Source organism: Epinephelus fuscoguttatus, linkage group LG15 (assembly GCF_011397635.1).
Source record: "Epinephelus fuscoguttatus linkage group LG15, E.fuscoguttatus.final_Chr_v1".
NCBI lineage: Eukaryota > Metazoa > Chordata > Actinopteri > Perciformes > Serranidae > Epinephelus > Epinephelus fuscoguttatus.
In genome coordinates, this window is record NC_064766.1 from 29,122,922 (window position 1) to 29,148,681 (window position 25,760).

At 42.3% G+C, this 25,760-nt stretch overlaps 1 protein-coding gene and 1 long non-coding RNA gene across 5 annotated transcripts in view; one reads left to right on the forward strand and one right to left on the reverse strand.

Annotated features, from left to right (window-relative positions):
• The window catches only part of LOC125901808 (uncharacterized), a 203,470-nt gene that overhangs the window by 62,970 nt on the left and 114,740 nt on the right, over positions 1–25,760 (forward strand). The window contains exons 1-2 of one of the 2 annotated variants that reach the window (XR_007451033.1): positions 2,682–2,820; positions 13,384–13,449. This is a non-coding gene — a long non-coding RNA (uncharacterized LOC125901808). Of the gene's footprint in view, positions 1–2,681; positions 2,821–13,383; positions 13,450–25,760 lie in introns of those variants that run through there. The other variant, XR_007451032.1, reaches the window with a different exon arrangement.
• Positions 1–25,760, reverse strand: part of epha4b (eph receptor A4b) — a 117,897-nt gene that overhangs the window by 41,649 nt on the left and 50,488 nt on the right. For all 3 annotated transcript variants that reach the window (XM_049597725.1, XM_049597724.1, XM_049597723.1), the window contains exons 6-10: positions 14,845–15,000; positions 9,474–9,809; positions 8,336–8,448; positions 6,117–6,279; positions 2,569–2,677 (exon numbers count right to left, since the gene is read on the reverse strand). In XM_049597725.1, the coding sequence (XP_049453682.1) occupies positions 2,569–2,677; positions 6,117–6,279; positions 8,336–8,448; positions 9,474–9,809; positions 14,845–15,000 (877 nt within the window). The remainder of the gene's footprint in view (positions 1–2,568; positions 2,678–6,116; positions 6,280–8,335; positions 8,449–9,473; positions 9,810–14,844; positions 15,001–25,760) is intronic.

Sequence of the window (25,760 nt, forward strand, 5' to 3'; positions counted from 1 at the left end):
GTGGCACAAACATACTTCAGATGTACCCCCCCCCCTTGCTTCAGTCTGTCACTGCCTTTCTAATACGCTCTCATTTTCTCCTCCACTTGTGTCTCTCCTTTACCTTGCTTCTGTCCATCTCCCCCCCACTCTGAGCTCTCTCTTTCTCTTTTCTCTCTATTGATGTACCTTTGATCCTCGCCTCATTCCCCAGCTACAAACACACTCCACCTATACACACGTCCGCACACATTTTGACAGATGTACAGATGTTGTTTAATAGAAAGCAGTAATCAACACTACTTCCCTCCCAAGCGTCCCCACCTCCAAATGGAAGAAAGATAGATAGAGACGGAGTGAAAGAAACAGGAGGAGAGGGAGAGAGAGGCCTGAAATTGATGGCAGTGCATCGACCCTTCCGTAAAACCTAGTTAACACCTCCCCAGCCTGTGAAACCTGATTAGTTGAGTGTGTGTGCGTGTTTGTGGCATCCTGCGTGTGTTCGTAGCTCGCTATGTTTAACAGGTTGTTTTGATTTTTACACACACAACCTCATAATTCCCCTCTGATTAAAGAAAATGTTGATGTGTTCCCATTCCTCTGCCATGTGTGTGCGTGTGTGTGTCACACAGGACAGTCTCCACTGATTACATCCCTCCTAGTCAATAGTGAATAGAGCACTCAGCCTGATAAGCAATCACCTGAATCAATACTAATGTTTTTAGTGTGTGTACGTCTGTGTGTGCATGTTTGCGTGTGTGTGTGGGTAATTCTTAGCATGTAGCTAATCTAAGCGGAGCTCATAGAGGATAAACATTTAGTTACAGGCACGGTAAATCACAGATGCTGTCGTCCCTTTCTCTCCTATCTTGCCGCCGTCCCTTTCTTCTCCGTCCAAAGAGCCCTCTCCTTACTCTGACCCTTTTATCTTTCTCGCCTCTCACCAATCGGCATTCTTTTATTTTCCTTTCTCCTTCTCATCTCCTCCTCCTCTTTGGCCTTATTTGAGACAGAGCATTAACAGCAACCTAACCTTCAAAGGATATCAGAGAGAGTCCATGCTCTTCACATACAGAATAACGCAGCCTTTAGTTTAGACTTTAGCAGCAGTGTAAATGTCAAAGTTGGAGGCCACGCTTTTGGCACACCCACATGTAATCCCTCACAGACAGACAGAGAGATATGAAGTGAGACCAAGTGGGAGAGCCTGCTCATGTGTACGTGAATGCACAACTATAATACCAGTTTGGCCCTCTACATGTGATTAGTGGCAGATTTGCTTTGAGCATGAGCTGTTGTCTTCTATGGAAATACTGAAGACGCAAACCTCATGGCAGCACTACCTTGGACGTTGCACATAAATGTCAATCAGCTCAAGTCAGCAACCAAACCAGAGTTGGTGGAAAGTTGAACGAAGACTGTTTTTATTTGTTTTCATTCCTCCTGCATGACGTGTGTTTTACGACAATAAAATTACAGTTTATTTAAATGGAGTCTGGTAGATTCATGGGCTGCGTCTGGTAAGACAAAAAGGATCTTACTCTTAAACAAAAACATCTATCTCTGTAGGGATCCTTTCTATAATGTTGTCAGACTCTTACGATAACAATCTGAGCCTGACAGTGTCAAAAACAAATACTTTTAATGGATGGACACTGACGTTGCCCAATTACCCATTAACATTGCAGCTTGTATCGCTGTTGCCGACCGAAGCGTTCTCACACAACTTTGGACCAATCTATAAAATTGTTGCTCCCATTGGTTGCTTTGACACAAAAATATAGGAAAATAGGGTCTAGATTGAAAAATACCAAAGTTTCCCCTAACCTTCCTTGTCGGTTACCCTATAATGTGCCACCAATGAGATCACAGCTGTCAGTGGCATAACCCGAGAAAGACCCATGATGGTGTTTGCCAAAACGAAAACACCAAAACCAACAATTTGTCAGTCTTAGTACTGTCTACTTTAAGTCTGTGACCCTTAGCCCGTTGGTTCCCCATGAAGATGTAAATCTTTATTTAGGAGAGGCACTTTGGGGACCTCAGCAACACAAAGTTTGCTGATCTGGCGAGAAGTCAGTACCGTCTGGGTTCAGACAGCTGGCACAAAAATGATCAACTGGAGGTATCATCTGATTGGAGACATTTCGATACTACTTGGTACTGGGTTATTTCAGTTGATACCTTAATGGTATCAAGTACAGATACTCAGCTCTAAACATGGGTAAACGGTGCATTTGTTGGTAACTAATCTCAGCTGTGGGGTTGATGCTTCAGTGAGCGTTTACGACAGTCTATTAGTATATTAGACTGACTCATCATAAACTACAGTGCCAATGTTCTGTCAGGCAGTGCAAAGATGTTTTTGGACAACAATCGCAAAAGGTCATTTGCTCAGTGAGTTGGATCGATTGGTAGTTTTTGGTCTTTTCCACCTTTTAACAACCTTGTTTGGGGCTGTTGTTTGATATTTGAAACTATCCAGAGAAGCCTGCCACATGTTTGATGTATGCTACACTTTACCTTTGCCCTGTGCACTCATACAGTTCATACTGATGTGACTTTGGTGTCTCTTTATTTTGACCCTACCTTCCGCTGACAACGAAGCAAGTCACCAGGAAGATGAGCAGAACGATTCCCCCGGCGATGGACACAGCCAGAATGGTGGACTGGTTAGGGTCCCCGATGGCAAAGACATCTATATAGGAGACAAAGGGAACACAGCGGATTCATAAACAAAAGCACAAAGGAGGATGGAAAATGAGCGGAGGATGTTTTCTGCAGCAAGGAAAGTGAAGGGAGAGAAGACGAAGGGAGGCTGGGAGTAAAAACGACAGCAAGGTGAGTGTGGTGGGGGAAAGTGGGAGAGAGAATGAAATATGATAGCATTAGAAAAGAGATAAAAGACAGAGGTTGAAGGAGAGGGAGAAAAGAGAGAGCGGCGAACGAGAAAAAGAGAGTGAGGGAGGTGGACGGAATAGTAAGTAAGGTCCTTGATGAAAAGCGCTCTCCCTCTCTGCATCGCCTATGAGGGTATGAGAGTGGACGTGAAAGCCATTCCCATTCGGCCGCGCTGTCCAAATGGATATGTTAACATTGCACATAACAAGGCTACCGCCGAGAACTTTCTGCAAAGATGCATCGATTTTTACGCCACACCAATCGAGCCATTACTCAAAACAAATACCCCATTTATCTGGCTTAGCTAAGCATGAGCGGACACGTGTGTCTGTATATGTGTGTGTGCGTATGTATATATGAGTGTGTGTTGTGTGTTGAAGAGGCAAATGAATACCCCCAGGCAGCCACAGATAAGCATTGATCTCCTATTACATTTACTGGCGCACACATATACAGCCTTCTTTAACAATCAATACAATTGATCTGAATAGATAACCTTGATATGATTGCTCTGGGGTCAGCTGAATGTGGCACAACCTGTATTTTACAGCTCTGAACTTGGCTGTGAACGTGCTGTATGAAGGCTGAGTAACGACTATATACCAGTGATACCTAACCTGTGTCCTGAGCTCCAAAAGCTGCAGCACAATCGCAATCTTTTTTTTTTTTTTAACGTCACATTCAAGATCATTGTTGCAGGATAAGAACAGAAACCCAGTTTTGCAATCCTTTTATTGATTATTGAATGATTAACAGGCTAATGTGTGCCTGCTGTATGCTACACAGACAATCTATAGCACAGTGCTGTACATTAACTGATTTATCCCCCTCTGCCTGCCTGTCTGGGAATCAATGTTCACTTTGAAGTGTGCGTTATGGGGCCTCTAAAGCAGAAAATCCTGGAGCACGTAATGAAGCGATAATGAAAGTGGATGACAGCAAACAACAGAGAAAAAGGACAAGTGACACAAAACATCATGACAGAGATACAGCATAGTACACCTCAGAGCAGCTTGTGAGGCCTGGCCCCACTGACCCAGATCGAACCAGGCATAGATTTCTCTTTTGTGCCTCCTCCTCTTCTTTCCTAAGGTCTAAGCATGGAATACATCTCTTAATGTAAATGGTCAGTCTCCGTGAAGCAGAAATACAGATCACTGGAGTTGCAGTGAAGTTGTAAGTGGGGGGAATAAAACCGATCTGAAAAGGAGTCAGATGTCCAGTCAATATTAAGGCTTAGTCCACACTGACACGGATATTTTTGTAAACACGACTGTTCTCCGTCCAAAATGAAAATCCAGAAACACAATTGAAGTGCTGGCAAGAGCGTGCCAAACCCACAGGTGGTGATATAACCTTAACCCTAAAGCCAAAAAGAAGATGTTGGCTAATTAGCAGCCTGAAAAAAGCTACTACCTGAAAGCAGTGTTGGGCATGTTACTCTAAAAATTTAATATATTACTCGTTACTCTTTTCAAAGGTAATAAAATTACTTTACTATAACTCCCTGCCAACAGTAATTCGTTAGACTACTCGTTATATTGCTTTTCCATTACACCCCATTAGGGACAGCAGCAGCTCAGTCCATAGGAAGCTGGGTTGGGAAGCGGAAGGTTGCCGGACTGGTAGCTGGAGAGGTGCCAGTTCACCTCCTCCATTCACTTTTGGAGCAACATTTCATCCACCACATATCCAGCCACAACCTTCATTACTTCTCTGTAGCTGCAGCTGACCATGATTAAAATCCAGTTTTGGTTGTTCAGCCAGCTGACCCCAGTGGCTGAGGAGGGCTCATCTTTGGTGGGGTGTATTTCCTGGAGCTTCATGTTGTTGTGCTGTCGGTCGTAGTAGCCAAAGTGTTTCAGACTGGAGGTTTGAGGACGTGTTTTTTTGCAGTGGAAAGAGTTTTAGTCGACAACTTGCAGCAGTAGTGCTCTTGTCATCTTTCCTCGGGACAAAACCAAAGTAATGGAAATATTTGCAGCTGCTAAGGTAAGCGATACTAGTTTGCTGCTTTATGATGTGCGTGTGCAGCACGACGATTATTAAAATGAGTCTGCTGACGTGACTGTTGCATTTCAAGTCAGCAGTGACATGATAACAAAAGCAACCTTGGAACAAGTTGTGTGGTTTTGGAGCGCGTTATGCCAAACACTGCCTGAAGGCTACCTGTAGTTGTGCATTCTGACGCCTCTGTTCCTTAATATAATAGAACAGTAACTGTAGATTTATGTGTAAAAAGTCCTGCAAGCAAGGTCAGAGCCAGCACTATTTTGGTCACATTGGCAACTGCACAAAACGTCGCCTCATATTTGATGCTTCACAAAGGAGATATTTGCGCACACTGTAACGTTACAAGGCCAGACTCTGTTTTCCCTGTTGACACGGCAACAGTGAAAATAGTTATTTTAAAATCTTCACCCTGGACAGACTTTTACAAAAGTTTCATTTTTAGTGACCTAAAATGCAGTGTGCGTGTGGACAAAAGACCATTTGAAAAGCTACAGTTACAAAATACTCGTGTCCCTGGGGACGAGGCCTAAATTCATTCATGAGGAATCCTGGTGTTTTTCATTCCATCTTTTAAATTCATGGTTAAATTCATGACTTCTGCCAGGTGCAAACTTCTTCCAGCCTTTTTAGACTTTGCTCCCGTCCTTGGTGTAAATCAAAAGCTCACAATCCAGGAAAGCAAGTTTGCAGATTCTTTTTTTTTTCCTCCATTGCGAAATTGGATTGTCTCCTTTTTACCTGATACGTATTCTAGGATACTTTCAAGCCACCGGTTCAGACACGTAGATGACAACCTGTGAGGCTGCCGACGTTTCTCTCTCTGACAACAGAAGTGAAGCAGCTATTCAGATGAAAAGTGAGCTATTTTATAACCATCAGGTGGATTGATTTAAACTGCAGGGGGGATGAATCTGACACTTTACAGTACTGCAATGTGATATAATATGCCAGTACGCTTTCCTCTGCAGTTAATCTTTGTGCTTCTGGTTTGCCTTCACCATTCACCTCTTATTTTGTTGTGTTAACACTGGATTGTTTTTCAATTTGCCTGCCAATCCAATTTTCAGCTGAACACCACAGAGAAATTAAAAAAAAAAAAAAAAAAAAAAGGGAAAAGAGATGAAACAATAACAATTCAATTGCACAAAATGAAAAGGCAAAATAAAGGGGAAAAAATGAAATGGCGTATTCATTACAAATAAATATGTTATTCACTCCTTTACCTTCGTGGCTTGTTTCCAATTCAATCTCTCCGCCGTAGCTCCCATAGCCCCCATCAGTCCGAGCCCTGACCCTGAACACGTAGGTAGTCCCTGGCTTCAGCCCGTCCACCGTCATCATGTTGGAGCGAGTCTTCAAGACTGTGTAGTTCTGCTCCCGCTGATTCTGAAGTGTGGGAAAGAGCAGGAGGAGAGAGTTTAATGCCAAATTCATTGGATAATACTAAGTGTCAGAGAATAATGTCATCGTGGATAAAAAAGGGCTGAAATTATAGATATACTTTAAAGGGTTATATAAAGAGCAATGGACTGTGGTATCGAGAGAGACTGAAAAAACCCCAAGAAAGTCTGACAATAATAGAAACCTCAAATTGTTTAATTTAAATGTCTCCAGGGGCTACATCCACCTCACTAAGTTTTCATTTGTTCATCACTGGACCATTTGGTCGCATTTATACATGAGCATCTGTCAAGTCCCAAATCTTATCCTCTTTACACTTGGGGGCAATATGTGGTTACTCAAGTCCCGCTTCACTTCGCTCCTCAACTACCTTGTAGGTGTGTGTGCGTGTGTGTGCTTGTATGTGTGTGCACTTTAAAATGTGTGTGTAGGAGGATGAATAAAGAATAAGTGTGTCTGTCAGTAAGCTGATTCCCTGCAGAGAGGCTGATACTCTACCTAATGGAAGACACTCTACAACAAGGATTAACACTATTTTACAGCTAATGCCTGCCAACACACGCACACACACACACACACACACACACACACATGCACAGAGGCTTAATTTCATCACCTTGGCCGTGTTTTACGAGGTTTGTTCGACAGATGTGTGGTTAATTGGCTTGGTGTGAGCAGTAGGGGAGACGTGAGGGATAGAGAGATAGAGGGAGATATATTTGTGATGAACAAGTCACTACAGACGTGCCCTAAGGCTAAACCCATATCCTACGAGCCTGGACACCATGTAGATGAAGAAAACAAAGGGAGGGGAGAGGAACATGTTGCATTGAACTTGTTTAAAGGTTGCTCCAGAGATTTAGTGTTTTACTTCAAACAAGTTTTACATTTTAGGGTCAGACGAGGGTCATATCTTTGGGCTAAATATGAAGCTATAGCCAGCAGCCGCTTAGCTTAGCTTAGAACAAAGACTGGAAATAGGGAAACTTTTGCACGGCTAACAAAATCTCCCTACCAGCTCACAAATTAACATGTTATATGTCCTTTGTTAATCAATGCAAGAAAGATATGACATGGTAGTTTGTAAGCTTCAGAGATGTTGGTAGGTAGACATAGCAAGGCTAGCTGTTTCCTCTTGTTTCCAGTGTTTGTGCTAAGCTAACTAGCTGCTAGTGATAGCTTTGTATTTACCGCACAGACATTAGAGTGGTATCAGTCTTCCCCTCTAAAGGCCTTTACACACTTGGGGTGTGACAAATAAGCAACATGTTGTAACACTTGTTGCATTTAAGGTTTTGATGCAAATAGATTCAGCGGCAGTGATGTGAATTTGCAACACCTACTGGGATCTGACCCAAAGGTGTCTGGCAGGCCTGTCTGAGGTAAATTGTTATATAACCTAAAAGCTACTTTATTGAGTTTCCTTTCAGCAAAATGCTGAAAATGCTGAATTCACTCAGAGTGAATTTGAGTTCCTTCTGGTAAACAGCTTCATAATGCAGATGTCTTGGGCTTTTATGTGAAAGGTAATACGGGAAGTAGTGGATCTGGTATGCGCTACCTTTGCCAATGTTGAAAGGAGTAATAAAGTTTGCCATATTGGTTCAGACTGCGGAGCCTCCATGTTGCTGTTTTATAATCTTCATAGCGATAGGCGAAACATAATTGGTTGATGCCTTTATTTGCAATGTAAAAGTCATAAAAATCAACCTTTTTTTAAGGGAAGAAAAAGAATTACGTCTCTTTACGATGCAACAAATTCAAATTCCTTGTTAAAGTACTCATGACAAAAACAGTTTTTAAAAAATATAGTGACATGGACACACACACACACACACACACACAAAAAAAACGCCCCTGATGTATAAAGGACAAGAACAGAAATACCTCCCAAAATCCGACTATCCCTTTAAAGTTGTTCCACACCTCCAGTTTGTAACACAGGCTTTCTGTTACAAATCTGACGTAACAAGTAAACTGATCTCCATGTGTAATTGTTGGAGTGTCTCTTTAAAAATGAGCATGTGCACGTCTCGCTCACCTTCTCATAGTAGATGACCTCATACTCCACTATCGCTCCATTTGGTCTCTCTGGACCCTGCCAGGCCAAAGTCACACTGTCCTTGCTCCGCCTCTCCTTCAACACGACGCTCACTGTGGAAAACAAAGAACAAAAGAGGAAAACATGAGCAACAAAGAGAGAGTAAAGTTCAATGAGAGACAGGGAGAGAGCAGGCTGTGCGGGAGAGGAGACAGATTTCATGTGGATACCCACTGTGCTATAATGAGAAGACCCATATTTGAAGTGCTCTGTGTAATTTTGCTAATGAGAGAGAGCTTACAAGGTGTTTTATACATGTGTGATTACAGTATTCTACTATGTGTGTATGTGTGACATGTGTGTGCGAGTTGTGTGATATACTGTATTGGAGTTATTCATGTGCACACCCTCAAATCCTGTGACTTCCCACCCCGCCCTCCCACGTCGGGGCACATGCTCGTATGGGTTAAAAGTGTATTTTTTCCTTGTGTAAAAATGTGCATGGCACACTGTAGAGAGCAGCACGTGGCGTGTGGGGATCTTAATGAGGTTAACAACCTCCTACACCCTCTTCACCTTCACCCCCTCCTGTTACACACACATTCATAGTACGAGGCCTATTAGTCATCACCACCCTGTCATACGCGCTTCCTTTGCACCAATTTCGCACAATGCCACACTGTGAAAGATGTACGCGTGACTGTAAGAGTGAAGGCAGAGTTGCAGAGGTGTCATTTTGTGGTATTGGAGTGATGCAGCACAGCGATGATTTTACAGTTGTCATGTAAAAAGCCTGACACTATTTGTGAGCACACTGCAATCAGGAGACAATTTTGAAAAATGCTCCCTCTAAACCATCGTACAAATTCCTGGTTCAGGCTGATGAATACATTCTCCCCTGGAAGATTTTATTTCCTTATCAACCTTTCAAAGTGGATATCAATATAGTCATGCAGAATCCTTTCTTCTTAAGTTTTTTACTGCAATTTGAATGTGAAAACACCCTGCCACACATGAAATTATGCTGTGAAAAAGCCGTCTGAGTCAACAAATGCTGGTGTTTTGACATTCTTGGTTAAATTTGGGGATTTGTTTTTGTGTTTTTTACATTACTCCCATAATGCGTGTATGCTCCCACCTGTCTGTGAAGTAGTGACGTTGATGACTACTGTTCCCCTGGGTGTGGGACTTAGATCCGACACTCCGTTCTGGCTCTCAACAGTAAAGCTGTAGTTGGAGTCCGGCTGCAGGTCTGTGACCAGCACGGTGGCTGACGAGAGGCCGAACTGTCTGGGAACAAAATGGACGCTACTACCGCATGGTGTGCACTTCCTGCTGTCACCAGAGCACTTCCTGCAGTGGAGGCTGTAGGTGATGTCTCCCCGGCCTCCTGTGTCTCTGGGCGGTGACCACTCCAAGGTGACGCAGGTCTCGTTCACAGTGGAGATGGGGTTCTCTGGAGCAGATGGAGGACCTGAAGGAAGACAAAGGCATAGCTTTATTTGTCAACTTGTTAAATGTGTGCATGTCAAGAGCGTAGTCTTATTCAATCTACTGGGAAATGACTGGTGGTGAATATGAGGGGTTTGAAACCAGCCTGTGGAGTTTTTTCCCCAAGGGCGTAGTGTGTATCCTTGAGGTCTGAATCTGATAGACATGTATAAAAGAGTTCTCAAATGATTTAGCGTTGCACTCATAAATAACATGGACTCAAAGTGTTCCTCCTGAAGGGCTGAGGTTCTTCCCAGAACCATCTGATTCTGAAGAACCCTTTCTTCTTAGGACTAAGGGTTTTATTAAGGACCCATTTTATCCAAAGAGACCTTATTCCCCTTATACCCTTATTATGGTTTCTTATAAGACTAATGGTTCCATTAAAAACCATTTTCACCCAAAGAATTATTTTTGGGAAAAAAAGATTTTTCAAGGAATGTTGAAAGCATGGGTGTTTAAAGATGCTCACCCTCAAATATTCAAATGTTTACCAATGTTTCTGCCTGTATTTTTAAATGTGGAGGTATCCCTTAATTCCCCTTAATCAATTCACTTAACTTGTGTTCTGCCATAGTTAATATCTTTACCATCATTTCGGTCTTAGTTCTAAACCCTCACTGCACCACTGAAATAGTAAAGCCTGTAGTAGTAGTTTAACAAAATCTCCACCCCCAAAAAATGTGATTGTGAATCATGATTGTTGTTGGTTGTGCTGGACCACATTTGCCCCGGCCCTTATGGAGCATCACAAAGCCCATGGGTGCTGGAAGTGGTTCCTTTCGGCCCCAGGCTTAACTGTTAAACTAAAACCATTATTAGCGAGAGGTGGATCAATGTGTACTGTAGTCAGTCACTATTATTAGAGCCCTGGGTGGTGCTGTAATATAAAAAGACGTTTCGGTAGAACGTCCTGGTTGGGTTCTAAATTAAACCCTGGGGTTATCGGGTGAACCCCCAAAGTGGATTTTTGTTTGCACCCTTAGAAGGTGAAAGGTTGTGGATAGAGTCCCTAGATAACAATTTTCCACCAACATGGAATGGGTTCTGTCCCAGTTTCCGCACCTAGTTTTGAACTATTCATAGCATTTTGACCAAAAAGATAATGGTTCAGGACCCAGAAAGTTTGTTTGTAGCTTGAACCAAAAAATAGTAGGTTTCTTGTAACCTCAAGTGTGAACCTTGATGACATCGATGGACGTGTCATAATCTACAGGCTGGAAAGACAGGACAGATGAGGCAACAATGGAGATCTTAATTGAGAAATCGTTGGGAAGAAAAGAGTGTGCAGGTGGTCCATGATTGTTTTTGGATACAAACAACAATCTAGAATAATAGCAGAAATGCTTGCAGATAATCGATCTAATACGCCATCTTTCTACTAGTGTTCACTTCAGTTGTGCACTACGCAACACCCTCTACTGATGACACATTCTTGATTACATGTGCGTCCTTTCAAACCTGGTGGAAATGTGGGCTGGTTGGTGAGGTAGCACCAAGGTTCCAAGAGTCCTGAACAGACCCAGTTCAAGAGCCAGGGCTTATTTGGTGGAATTCATTGATTTCGGTATATCCCTTTATATTCGGATCTAGGTATAACCGTTTTTAAAGGGCTCTACCAGGAACAAAAAAGCATTCTCCTATGGGGACAAGCCGAGGAACCCTATGTGGTTCCATTTAACACCTTTATTTCTAAGAGTGTAGATTCAGTGGAACCAGAGATATAGTCCATGCTTATCCCGGCATGCACTCGGTGAACTGAATGGTACAACCCGAACATGTCGCAGTCTATCCACTGCTGAGCTACTGCACCACCCCTTATCAGTGCCAGCTCATGAAACACTGACTTCTCCAAACGTGCATTGTCTTCATGTTCATTACCAAACTTATTGCAGTTTCTATTAAGAACAGAATTCACATTGATTCAATTAAAAATGAATTAACCGTCTCCAGCCAGAGGGGTGGACACTTAGCGCTCGATTAATGAACAGCTATGGAATGGACAGTGATTAAAAGAGCCTGGCTGATTGTAAATGGGACGGTATGAGAATATATTACGCTTCTGAAGTTTAAATCCATCTTTAAAGAAAATTCACATGCTGTTAAATAGTTGACGCTCGACTGCAGGGAGGGTTTTACCCTGTGAAGTTAACTGATACTCTTTGGGGGCTGCACTGCAGACAATTCATAGTGAGTGGACAATGATCTATAGAAAGTGCCCGGAGTAATTTTCTCATGAGTCAGGTACATTTTATGATTTAGAGCAGTTAATAATACTCTGAACTTCAGCTGAAGTGATAAGTGTGTCGCAGAGTCCAAAAACTGTGTCAGTTATCATTCTCAAATACGCATAGACACAGCGACACACAGTTTGTTCATACTGATACATATATATGTGAATAATATTTCAAATGTTTGCGTACTGAGATTTTAGCAACCACACTGTAAGGGGCTCAATTATTGTAGATGTGACTGCATGTGTGTTATTTTATTGAGCAGACTCCAAATGAAAGATGCCAGACAAAATTAAATCTGACACTCCCTCTTCACTAACATGTATGCACATGGATCAAAGAGGTATCAGGGAACAGAGACACGGCATGCTTAGGGGCATTAAAATGAATATATCCTACCAGATTTGGGGATTACAGAGTTTTAATTCATGAAGTTCTGTTCAGGGCTGCAATAACGTTGTGTTGGACAATGGGTACCTAACTTGGATGGTGCTCATACACCCTTCTCTTTCCTGTTAGCTCCCTATAACATACTCTATCCATTGTGTGGAGGGCATGCATGCATGGACTTGTTGCTCCAGGTCAACCTCTCTATGCCAACGTGTTCCCACTTTCACGTGTATCGGGGGCTGCAGTGATATCGAGTGGTGCAAGAATGACAGGGTTTTTTGTGGGCCAACCCAGAAGTTAGCATCGACCTTGTTCCTTCGAAAGAAAGTCCATGGGATTTTTTTCTATTGGATTTTAGATTATTACAGAAAGTAAAAGTAAAAGTAAACAAAAGTCAGTGATACTTGTTTTACTTGGCAAGATAATCATCACAAATGAACACCATTTGTCTGATCTTTGAAGCATAAATGCAATCACAAGAGGTAAAAAGCTAACATTAAATATAAACAAACTACACAACAGTGGCATGACTTCAACGTTGTCACCACAACGAGGCTGTAAAGCCATATGTGGTGCAATGATGTCATCTCATTCAGCCACTTGTTAGCAACCACCTTTTCATAGACGAATAAAAGCTTCAGAATGAAAGTGGTGTATTTCCTAACGTATTTTATGTCAGAGAACAAAATGTGAAAATCTCTCAAGGTTGTGTTACATCTAACCAAAAACCCATTTAAACATCCCTTTGATTTTCACACACGGGAACCGGAAGTGTAAAAATGCTAACTCATTTTTGGGTTTCAGGTCTCATTCCTGCACCACTTTGTTTGTCTGAACAGTCTTATCGTGAAGCAGATACAAGAAGTGTTGGTTGCTTTTTCAATAAATAAGTAAAACTAAATCTGGGCTTTTTCTTTGCTTTCTGATTGGCAGATCAGTTTTAAATATTGTCCTGAATGACGGTTTGAGCCAACCAGTAACCTTCAACTCATCATCAAGGTAAGCCTTCACCATGCCCTTTCTACTGTACGGGAACCACTCTTGTGAAACCACTGATTATGGTTGTTCACATCCCAGCACGATGCAGGTATCTCAACCGTATGTAAATTTGGTGATTTGGCAGTAGATATCCATTCAGCCTGACATCCTGTCCAGTCCTGTCTGAGCAGAGAGCCCCAGGTGGCCGCCAGCAGGACCTGGGAGTTTCCTGATTAGCCTTCCCAGTGGCGAGCCTCTCTGAGACGTGGTAGGGATGGGGAAAAGCTGGGCATTGGGGATGGAGGCCATGCTGGGGATAATTGAGACTGTCGGTCATAAATCTCCCAAAAGGGTGTGTTGACTGATCCCGCTAATTCTGTCTTTTTCTTTTCGCCATCCCCCCACTTCCCTGAGCCACACTTAACTGTCCATCATCTCCTCCACTGATCGGCCTTTTATGACATTTAAATTATATGCCTCTGATAGTCCACTATTTCCCCCCGCTGTTCTGTTCTTCGCCTGTATCTTAAGTGTCATTGTCCATGTCTCTCCGTGATTAATTCTTTCACCTTTTCTCCATATTTTCCTCCTTTCTCCCCTCAACCTCCTCCTCAGTGCTCTTCACCTTCATGTGTGTGCATGTGAGCCCATACATATTTGAACGAGCCGTTACTCATTTCAAGCTGATAACACCAAGTGTTACACATCTCACCTGCTACAACGATTAATGAGTGTAATCTACCATAACCTGATAATGGCTTTGGGTATGTGTGTGTGTGTGTGTGCACATGTGCACGCACGCATATTTCTCTACTTCTCTCCCAGCATGTCACCGTCCTTTCCCACCCCCACATCCCTCCGTCTACCTCAATCCATCTCTCTCTGTCCCTCTCTTTTGCTCAGTCTTTCCTCCTCATCATTTCTATTCTCCTCCGTGCCTGTTCATAAGGATGTGGTCCGACCCCCCTGTGTGTGTAAGCCAGACAAAGAATAAGAAACATCATCAGATTTCTATCCGAGTGTCACCCATACCAGTGTTCTCATCTGAGATATCTGTGGGCCGTAACCACACAGCTAACACACTAAATGTGTGTGCATGTGTTATACATGTATTTCGAGTGTTGTGTAAACCAATAGCAGCTGAGGAGGAGGAAAACGCATGGAAGGATTATAGATGGAAATGGAAAGCAGCCATGCATTTTAATTTCTTACAGGAATACATTGCAAACTAATTAAAGTGAAATGTAATCCAATCATCGTTACTGAACGCCATTTTATGACATCAGAATGTACACAGCCAAATGCAAATATTTGACTACAGTGACAACACTGAATACACGACATGGTATAAAATTAGCTCCCAACTGCATGGCTGTGTTTGTAGCTTATGACATTGCCAGTGTTTGTATCACTTACGTGTGCAGGCCATGGAGCGTGGGTCGGTCTCGGCGCGGTAGAAACCCTTCTCGCAGACGCACTCGACGGCTTGTTCCTGCGGGGACGAGCTGTGAGGGGGACATTTGGTGCAGTAGGCATCTGTGGCTGAAGCTTTGTAGGTGCCTGGTCTGCATGCTGGAGTGAGGAGACAGATAAACAACGAGTTAGAGGCTGTGCTCTTTTGACCCTTCAAGACTTTTGTGCCAGAAATCCTTCGTCTCCAGAAATGCTTTTGTAGAATAATCCCAGTTTATTACAACCCGGGTCATATTTTTGTAGATAGATTCTGTCAGTCACCATAACATTACACTCACCGAAGTAATTGCTGAGCTCTGGGAACACGGCAACATTGCTAAAAAGTAATCATGAGGCAGGCAAATATGTGCAGTCAGATGATCAGAGAGGTTTTAAACAAACCTCCAGGGTAGCCAGACTTAATTGAAATAAGGCGGTTGGTGAAATTATTTCTCAAACTGCCCGTTTAAAACATCCATCACATTTTGCAGACCTACCACAGTTGTGTGGGCACACACTTTTCCTGTTTCACAGATCTTTCAGGTGCATTCAGCTTTAGTTTCACCTCTAAATAAAGTGGTTTACAATAATCCAGCTAATGTCTACCATATACAAAATGACTTTGAAAAGCCTTTTAAAGACTTTATTCTGATACCCTCTCACATCTATAGGCAGTGTGAGTTTTTAGTTACACACTATGATATTTTGCAAACACTGGGAATCTTGCACGGTCACTGTTTGCAAAACTGCAACTAGATTCCATTTAAGATGATCTCCCATCCTGCTCCTGATGGAAAATATTGCATCAAACTCCCTTTAAGAAATGTGACATATTAAAGATTTCTTACATGTCCACAAAAACACATTACTCTAGAAACATTGCATGTCAACAGTATGTCAATGTGGCATCAATATAATCCATAAAGATAAACTGTACAAACTTTACATTTCGGATTATGTCGCTTCAGCTTACTGCCACCCTCTGTTGGTTAGCTGTGCTATTTTAGTGGAAGGAGACTGTGGGAATAAAAGGTAAACCATTTAAAAAATTAAGATTTCTCACTTAAATAAGTGCTGGGTGATGGATCAGATACACGCAGAATTAAGTACTGACTCATGTTCACTGAACAGCTCCACCAGTTTCTCCTCATACAAGAGAACCAAGACTTGTTCACGTTCTTGTGCCTCCCCAGATTCCCCTACATGTTTACTGTCTACCCAGTTTGCTGCTTCCTGTTTGGTGGTAAAGAGAGCGCACCTATTGGTTGTCGATAAGGTTCACATCATTCAACTTAAGTATTTGCTTGAACCAAGACTTAAAACATACACTGATATTAAACATGTCTGATTTTGTCAAAAGATGCCCTTCTGTGTCAACGGGAGCCCTTCTGTGCGGGGTTTGCATGTTCTCCCCGTGTCAGCGTGGGTTCTCTCCAGGTACTCCAGCTTCCTCCCACAGTCCAAAGACATGCAGGTTAATTGGTGACTCTAAATAGTCCGTAGGTGTGAATGTGAGTGTGCATGGTTGTCTGTCTCTATGTGTCAGCCCTGCGATAGTCTGGTGACCTGTCCAGGGTGTACCCTGCCCCTCGCCCAATGTCAGCTGGGATAGGCTCCAGCCCCCCCGCGACCCTCAAGAGGATAAACGGTTACGGAAAATGAATGAATGAATGATTTTGTTGATGGTCAAGATGAGAAGGCAAGGCAAGGCAATTTTATTTATATAGCACCATTCATACACAAGGCAATTCAATGTGCTTTACAAGAGAAATACATTAAAAATAATAGATCATGAAAAACAAGAGCTAAAAGCAAGAAAATAAATAGTTAAAAACAGTGCAGAAAATGCATTTAAAAAGCAAACATAAAGCAAAAGCAACAGCAGACAAATATAAAAACAATAGCTACAGATTATCCTAACAATAAGTTACATATCTAGTTCACTGGTAAGCTGCAGTAAATAGTAATGTTTTAAGCCCTGATTTAAATGAGTTGACAGTTTCAGCCGACCTCAAATATCCTGGAAGTTTGTTCCACAGGCGGGGAGCATAGAAACTAAAGGCTGCTTCACCTTGTTTGGTTTTGATCCTGGGAACACTGAGTAAACCTGTTCCAGATGATCTGAGGGGTCTGGATGCTTCATAACGTACAAGTATATCAGAGATGTATTTAGGCCCGAGACCATTTAGTGCTTTATAGACAAGTAACAAGATTTTAAAGTCTATCCTTTGACACACAGGAAGCCAGTGCAGTGACTTAAGCACTGGTGTAATGTGCTCCAAAACAAAAAAGAAAAAGAAAAAAAAAAAGACTGAAAATATGTCCGCAACAGTGAAATCCAGAATTGTGGACTCAAGTCAGCTGGCTTGGCTTTGAGTCAAACTTGAGTCAAAAATTTGTTGACTCGACTTGATAAAATCAAAAAAGCCTCTCACCTCAGCTTGCACTTTAACACCAGTGACTACTGACTTCACTTTGCACTTGTGCCTTTTGACTTGAAAAGACTTGATACCTTCCTCCGAGCCCAAAGATTAAAAAGTATGTTGTGATATCGATGCTTTTTGCAAGTTTAATATTATTACTTCATTGTTAAAATGGCATTACATGTCTTATTAAGGACTCTAAACTCAAAGTGTAGGGCTTGGGATTTGACTCAGGACTTGGTACAAAGACGTGCAAAACACGCTGAAAGTGCTTGGAAAGGCCAACAGACATAATCGGTTTGTTTACAACCTGTGCTCATGTTTCTTGCCCCGTCTGACTTTGTTGTGGTGATGTTGCCAAGTTCCCAGAGCTCAACTTGTTGAGTACAATGTTATCATAGAAATGATGCCAAAACATCAAGAATAAAACCACGGTTATGCAGTCGCAGAGTACGAGAGAAATCAGATAGAAAATGCACAAAGACAACACGAAATGAGGAGTTATTGTAAAAACAAAGGTACTACACACACTGATAGGTCATGCGATGTGCCGTGCAGCACCCATGGCAAAGAACAAGAAAACAAAGTTTGATTTGATATATTGTGACACTGGGTCTACGTGAGATCCTTTTACATCCGGCTGAAGGCCTTTATAACCACAGGGCCGTACAGTACAATAACACAGTGCAACAGCAGATCAACTGTCATTCCTGTTATATAAGCTTTAGATCTTCTGGCAACCGGGGGAACAAAAATACACAGGCACAGTCACAGCAATAGTCACAATAACATAATATGACTATTGCTGCGGCTGTTACGGTGGCTGCATATTAGTCATTATGTGGAGTCGTAAAACTGGGGAGGGAAAACTGTGCTTCCGCTCAACAGGAGCAGTCTGCTGAAATAGACTGGGGACTTGAATGATTTCCCTTTTGCATCCTAGGCAGTAAAATGGAATTCCTGACTTTCCCTTTGGTAATCTGAATATAGATTACGCATGTATTTATTTATACATTCATAGGCCTGGTATTCCCATTCTCGCAAGCCTTCTTTTCTGCCATGGCGGTAAACAGTATTACGGTGTACAAAACCCCGTGTAAGGAAAATGAGGGCGTCTCAAATGCAATTCGATAGATGCCCTGTGTGTATGCATACATGCGTGTGTGAATAGGTTGGATCAATGGCGCGATAGAATCCGTCAGGTGCTGATTGCATGTTCGTGTGCTGAGCGCCTGTGTGCAAGAAGGTGTTAAGTATGCGGCGAGTGTGTTTGTGTGTGTGTGTGTGTGTGTGTGTGTGTGTGTGTGTGTGTGTGTGTGTGCGTGTGTGTGTGGGATCGTGTGTGTTCGCTTGCTGATTGCTCGTGCTGGTGGTGAAGGTCACGGATTTAATCAAGCTACACGTCACTCGTCCCAGAAAAGCTGTAAATTATCACACACACACACACACACACACAGACGTGCTCTCACAGGCACACACACACATGTATGTTCAACGCTGTGGTTAACCTGCTGGAGAGAGGAATGGAAAAGTGGCCTAAAAGTAGTGTGTTTTCTGACTGTGGAGGTAAGTTCTTCCACCTGGACGCTGTGCTCGCTCGCATGCAGACAGTATTTTTAGGCAAATCATTCATCATAGGGGAGCAAAGTCCACTAGCACAATCCCCAAAAGACACGAGAGAACACTGGAAAAGGAATGTGTGTGTGTGTAGGTGCGAAAAAGAGAGAAAGAAAGAGAGGAAGAAAGAAATGAAAGGAAAGGGAGTGATAATTCTCAAAGGGGTTCTGCTCTCTTTCCTCCTTCCTGTCAGCTTCCAAGGTAATGGGTGCCTATGTGCTGTGCTAGTGATTGTGTGTGTGTGTGTGTGTGTGTGTGTGTGTGTGTTCCTGTTGGCTGGGCTGTAGGAGCAGGGTGGAAAAGCAGCTTTTCTCCGGGGACGTTTCATCCGGAGAGTCCTGGCTCCGAGCTCTTGCCGGCCACAGAGGCACAAAAGGACCCCGGCACTAGAGGACAGACAAGGCGCCCCATGCCAGGCCTGGCGTCGGAACAACTGCCTGATCAAAAACTTTCTGCAAGAATGGCGGCTTGGCTGCTTCGAGGGGAGCTTCCTTTTCCTCCCTTCAGTTTTCTGCTCTGCTTTTCCACCTCATTCTCACTCCGGTTTTTCTTTCTCTCTCAAAAAGTCCCCCTTCTTCCCTCTCTCCCACTTTTCTTGCCTCTTTTTTTTTTTTTTTTTTTACTCAAGCTACTCCCTGTGTGTGCCCCATGGGAAATGTGTTACTTGACTTGGTTCCCTTATGATTAATGATTTACCGTAGATATGAAAAAGGGACAAGAAGGCTGAGGCAGTAAGACAGTGCTCACATAAACATGCACTCACACACAGGAGCACAAAAAAGTTTAGTCACAAAAACTCTGCTGTAGAACTATGAGCTAACTCTGACTTTGCATCACCTTAACAGCGACAGTTGACAATGCTGTGCAGTATATAGGGTGCTGTATCTGTGCATGTGTGTGTATGTGTGTGTTTCTACTGAAGACAAAGAGTGGCCTCAGATCCAGTGTCTTATTAAATATTCATCTGGTCACCAGAGAGACTTAGTGTATTTATGCCAATCGATAGCTCTTAGATATGATATAGTACTGCTACTCAAGACACACCCTCAGTCACCACGCACTGATTGAGAAGGCAACAGCCCCACTGGTTCCTTTGGGAGAACACTGAACAGTGAGCTGACTGAGGTCTATTCTATTCTACTCTTTATAGGGCTATAATAATTTATAATTTTTATAATTTTCTGTAATCGATTACAAAATGTGAGAAAATAGTTTAATAAGCCTATGACAGTTTCCCAGCCACAGGGTTATGTCTTTAAGAAGCCACACTCATCAGTATATTTATATTAAAGGTGTGTCAAATGATGATATGCAATGTAAATTGTGTCACTTGAAGTGATGGACCCACAGAGGACTTTCCCCCGACTCTGCGGTGAATGAGACAAATCTGCGATCTCATGCTTTATTTGCTCTGACAGATACGTCTGGTCCTCCTCCTGTTCCGACAGATTTCCAGCCGGCCTCAGGTGGGTTGGGCCAATCACAAGCATTTATCTAATATGATGTATTTCCGACGATGACTGACAACTTGTGAAGCCTTCTTGCTTTCACAGTATATGTGATGATGTCATTTTTGGCTTGTGCACCTTGCACCAGGCACCCTAAAGCTCCATTTCCCCCAAGCAGTACAGTACAGTACAGTTCAGTTTGGTGTGCTCCCCTGTTGGGGTACCTAGCACACAGATCTGATACTAAAAGGTAGAGCTGTGAACACTGCAGTCTGTTGATTGGTCAATAGAGGACGATCACGCTGCTCAGGGCTGAGCTGTGGCTGGTTTTGAAGCTCATGTAACCACTGTTCATACTGTGCAGAGTTTTATATATATTAGTATACTGTAACTATAAAATGAAAGGATGTTTTGCTGCCTCTTGCAGCTGCTGAAGTCGGAGAAAAATTAATTCACTGGGCCAACTGCCGGAAACTTTTAAGGTGGAACGGATACTCAGTGTATGAGTTGACAGTGTGAATCTATCAGCACATCTTAAATTTCAATGTGTGACAATTTTTTCTAATAGCAAAAGCAGCAACACTTGTTCACAGACATACTGATGCACACTTCAGTCTGTTTGCATTTATCCATCGCTCAGCGCTACATCATTGTTTCGTTGCTCCAATCACACAAACTAACCGATCGAGGCAGCAGCAAACCAGCATCTCCTGTGTTCAGTGAGGTAAAGTTATTGTTCATGTCAATTTAGTCCTGCTCTAAAGAGAGCATAGTTCAGTTTCACTTTCAGTTTAGTTTCAAATACTAAGATTTTAGTGAAAAAGGACACGTTTAGTAGATACTGAGTACAGGACTGAATAAATGAGACTTGGATTATGCTTTAAAAGTTGTGTGAGAGTTCGTAAACTGATGTTTTGATATAGTTTTGCTGTTGTTAAACGCAGATTCCCATCACTTGAATCCATCAAGAATTTGCTCCATTTTTCCTTCACATGGAAGCATGTGAGAAAACCGTTTTCTTTACAAATTCAACATAACACAGTGTGAGTAACTGATACCTGTGAATGTTGCTTGAACTCAAAACAATAATTGATTATCTGAATAACTTTTTGTTAACTTTCACTCTCACTCACGTCTCACTTCCTTCTCCTTTTAACAGTCCAAATTTAGCCTATAGCATGAAATGAATGTGATCTACATATTAGAATAAGTCTCCGCAGAGAGGGAAGCCAAACTGAACTGCACTGGGAGGGATAGAAAGTGTCTTACACACACACACACACACACACACACACTTTACAGTTAATTTAAATGATACTGTTAAGGGGTCATGTATAAGTACGGAGCTGAGTGCTTAAGACACTTGTGTTAAATATAGAGAGTAGCACACTGAATCAAAGTATATCGTGCTGTAGTTGGTGCTTTATTGAATGGCGTCTAATTTCTGGCATCAGAAGCTGCGTTTATGTGTGAAAAGTTACATCGTGCTAAAATAAGGTTTAGGAGGTGTGTGAATGTCGGAAGCTGCTGACTGTTCCGGAAGAGCTCAGGAAATGCATTCAGTTAATGTTGAAAAGGGCCCCACACACAGAAACACTCACCCGATATCTCATGGTAAAAGTCATTACATTCTAATTACATTCAACAAGGCGACTCTGTACGTATGCAGAATCACATCAGCTGCATTTTTCTGAAACAAACACTTCCTCAGGCTGGCTGGGAGCCCTCTCTTCTCCTCCACTTCCCTTTCAAAGGGTTTTGCTGGTTGAACTGTTAATTGCTCCGTTCTTGTGCTTTCTGTCGCACTTGGGTCAAGTCAAACATTGGCTCCCCGCCGGCTTTACCATAAAGGGCAGACAGAGGAGAAAACTGGGGGGTATAGTGAGTGTGTTTATGTGTGTGTGTGTGTGTGTGTTCTTTCGAGAGAGATTCATAGTCGGTGGTTCATCTCCCGTGGGCCAGCAAGCTTTACGCTGGCCCACGGGAGATGAGCTCCATAATGGTCACCATGGCAACAGGCTTTCAAGATGGAACCCTTCTAGTACCCCTCGAGTGCCACAGCTCCTGGAGCACAGAGCAGCCAGTGTGTGAGTGTGTGAGTGTGTGTGTGTGTGTTTGCAGGCAACCCAGGCGCTGGTTGAGGCCAGCTACTTAAAAATTGATACATCAAGCGTCAGTGGAGAAATGTGACGAGATTGAATCTGACGTCCTTTACGGCCACCGGGGTCGCATCTGTATGTGTGTGTGTGTGTTTGTGTGTGCTTTGTGCTCATGTGTACATTCCCGTGAAACATGCTTTTGGTCGAATTGACGTGTTTTCATGCTAAACAAACGTTGACAAAACTTAAAAATAACTTGTATGTAATTCAACGTACAGATTTAAGTGCGAAGAAATCATTGTACACTACTTCTTTTGAAAGCTGCTGCAGAGGACGACACGTGTGACTTCATTATCTGAGAGTGTGTTCGTGTTGTCAACAATTTCCCTCCTTGATAAGTGGAAGTAATATGTGTGTGCACGTGTGTGTGTGTGTGTGTTGGGGGGTTAATGAGGAGGTTCATGCGTAATAGAGATGTCAGCATCAGAGTTCAGCCCCCCGCTGTGAACCTCTAATCCCTAATCAGAGTTCATAACAACCTTTAACACCATAATATTCACTATAACTACTAATCCTGTGACACACACGCACACACACACACACAGACACACACAGACGCACACACTCAGACATACTACTCCTGAGCAGCCCTGTTTTGACATTACATCTGCTCTCTTGATGTTTCTCTCTTTCTTCCTTTCCAATCGGAAGAATTATCATCATAATATCTGCGTATTAAACTTTAATGGCCTCATATTGTTTGCTCTGTATAAACAATAACACTCAACTGCTTTACAACATTTTATTGCCTTTATATATTTTGTTTTTATAGTGAGGTGTTTTACAGTAAGTACAGAACACAAATGTTCATTGTAGTTTTATATGTATATACAGTAACTAACAGGTTCACAGGGACGCTAAAACCATCTGAATGCTATCTGTGAAAAATCTCACCAGCAGCTACTGGTGATGATCCACAAAAATACTGCAAAAAAGAGCTTGATTAAATTCTAGAGAACAATTATTTTGAACAACTGCTGGTTCAGTTTAACTCAATTATCAAGTCATGTCAAGTATAAACTGCCCACTGTTGGGGAGCAGTAATTAAACTAGTAATTTAACCACATGTTGCCATAGCATGCTGGTAGCCCAGAGCAAAATTTTGCTGGTCACGACTGTCTTTTATTTGTCTCATCAGGAATAAATCAGCCTCTGATTGTGGGCGCTAGTGAGCAGGGTATGGAGTAAGACATCATTAAGAGCTCCTGCAGGATCAGCAGTAGGGGTGGGCAATGGCCCTTCAATAATATAACGGTGTTTTAAGGTATTTTTGTGATTACTATATTCTTGAACATATGACAAATTAGTAAAAAAACATATATGTCATTAATTTAAGAAAATAGAATTGCAACAAAATAAGTGATATAGATTTACAGTCTGCCTTCAAATCAGTGAAAACTAAACAAAAATGATTTCTCATTTCTTTAGTTTGGAAAGAACAACAGTAACTCAGAGTGAGATTTAGATTCTGTATACAGTATTAATAGTTCAAAATGATATCTAACATGAATTACATATTTAAACAGCTCCCAAATACAACTGGGATCTATAAATATAAATCAACAGGTGATTTCCTTCTCTTTTAGCAAAATCCAATTCCACCTGGACCTTTATGCTCTGCCATATCTCCTCTCATCATCACACTGTAACCTGTGACAGGTTGTTATGATACCACAACTGTCACATATTCACGTATATGTAGTTTTTGTTGAACTGCGAGCGTCACGTAGGTTTACAGTACCAAAGGTTTGTGACAAAATCACATGACGACACTGACTCCAGTGTGCACTCGGCGAGAAAGGAGAGGGAGAGACGCTGTGCTGCTGCCAGAGGAGCCACTGACTGAGTTCCCTCTGAGCGGTAAGTTGCCAAAAGAGTCTGAGAAGTCCAGGGCTGTTCATAAAGCATTCAGGACGCCACAGTTTATTCCACACTACTGAAGCTGCTTCTCTTTTTGGAACCACCACAGAGTTGGTAATAATTTTGCTGTCGGTCGTGCTTGTTGTTGCCGTGGGTAACAGTATGACATCAATTCATCAACAAGTCTCAATATCACGACTAACAGAATATGAATTTTTCAAGTGGTATTAAAAATTATACCGCTATTATTATTATATATATTATGTCTCAAGGGAGACCTGCTTGAAAGTTCATTGAGGCCACCATAAAGACACTAAATTTCGGATAAGGCCTGGAATGTCGATCTGAATGGCGAGAAGCTTGGAAAAATATAAGCATGGAGGTAACACTCCATGGCCTGCGAGATCTACAAAAAAATAGAAAATAGAGGCATGTCTCCCGAAGAAATTAAGATAGAAATCTTATTGTCCATTAAGGGAAGTATTTCTAAGATTATAAGAGAAGAAATTAAAAGTGTAGTGGCGGAGGACCTCAACAACCCAAAAGCAGAGCTACAGTGAGGTGTGACTGCAACCTGATCAGAAATTGATCACGTGAACAAGGAATAAATCAGCTTCTTATTTGGAGACTACTTAAAGAAAAACACCAGTAAAATGGCGAGAACCCGACCCAATTTAAGCCAGTAGGGAATAATGAGAAATTTAAGCCTGATCTGAAATCAGCGGGTCAGGTCGGGCCCCAATCAGGCTCAGGCAGAGAATCAAAGCTCTGCTTTTTATCCCAATAAAACCACAACACTACAAGAGACGACAAATGTTGCGTTTTCTTGAAAACTATGATTTATACCTCAAGTAAACATCTTACTGTAGAGCACCAATTTATTTTGCCCGCAAGACTTTTGTTGTGGAAAGATGAGGCAGAATCACATGGTCGCAGAGCGGACAAGAGATATGAACTATGTCCAGCAAGAAGACATACTGACGCCTCAGGACAGACCCTTACTGTGTTTATAGCATCTTATGACTTCTCTGACTCTCTCTCACACACACACTCACACACACACTCGGCCAGACCGGATATGAAATGGTTTGTGATGTCCAGTACATGAAGCACATGAGTACACTCAGGCTTCTTTCTGATCTACTCTCTGTCCTCTGGATACCAGCCAATTACTGAGAGCGGCCAAGGGGAACTTCGGGATGAAGCTCTCCCTCTTCCTCATTCTGTCCATCACTGTCTTTCTCTGTCTCTCTCTTTCTGTTTTTCTCTCCTTCTCTTTATCTCCCTGTTTGCCCTCCTGTCTGTCTGTTTCTCTTTTTCTGTCTCTGTCCTCTGTCTGTCTTCCTCGTTCACTTTCTGGCCATCTCCACTTT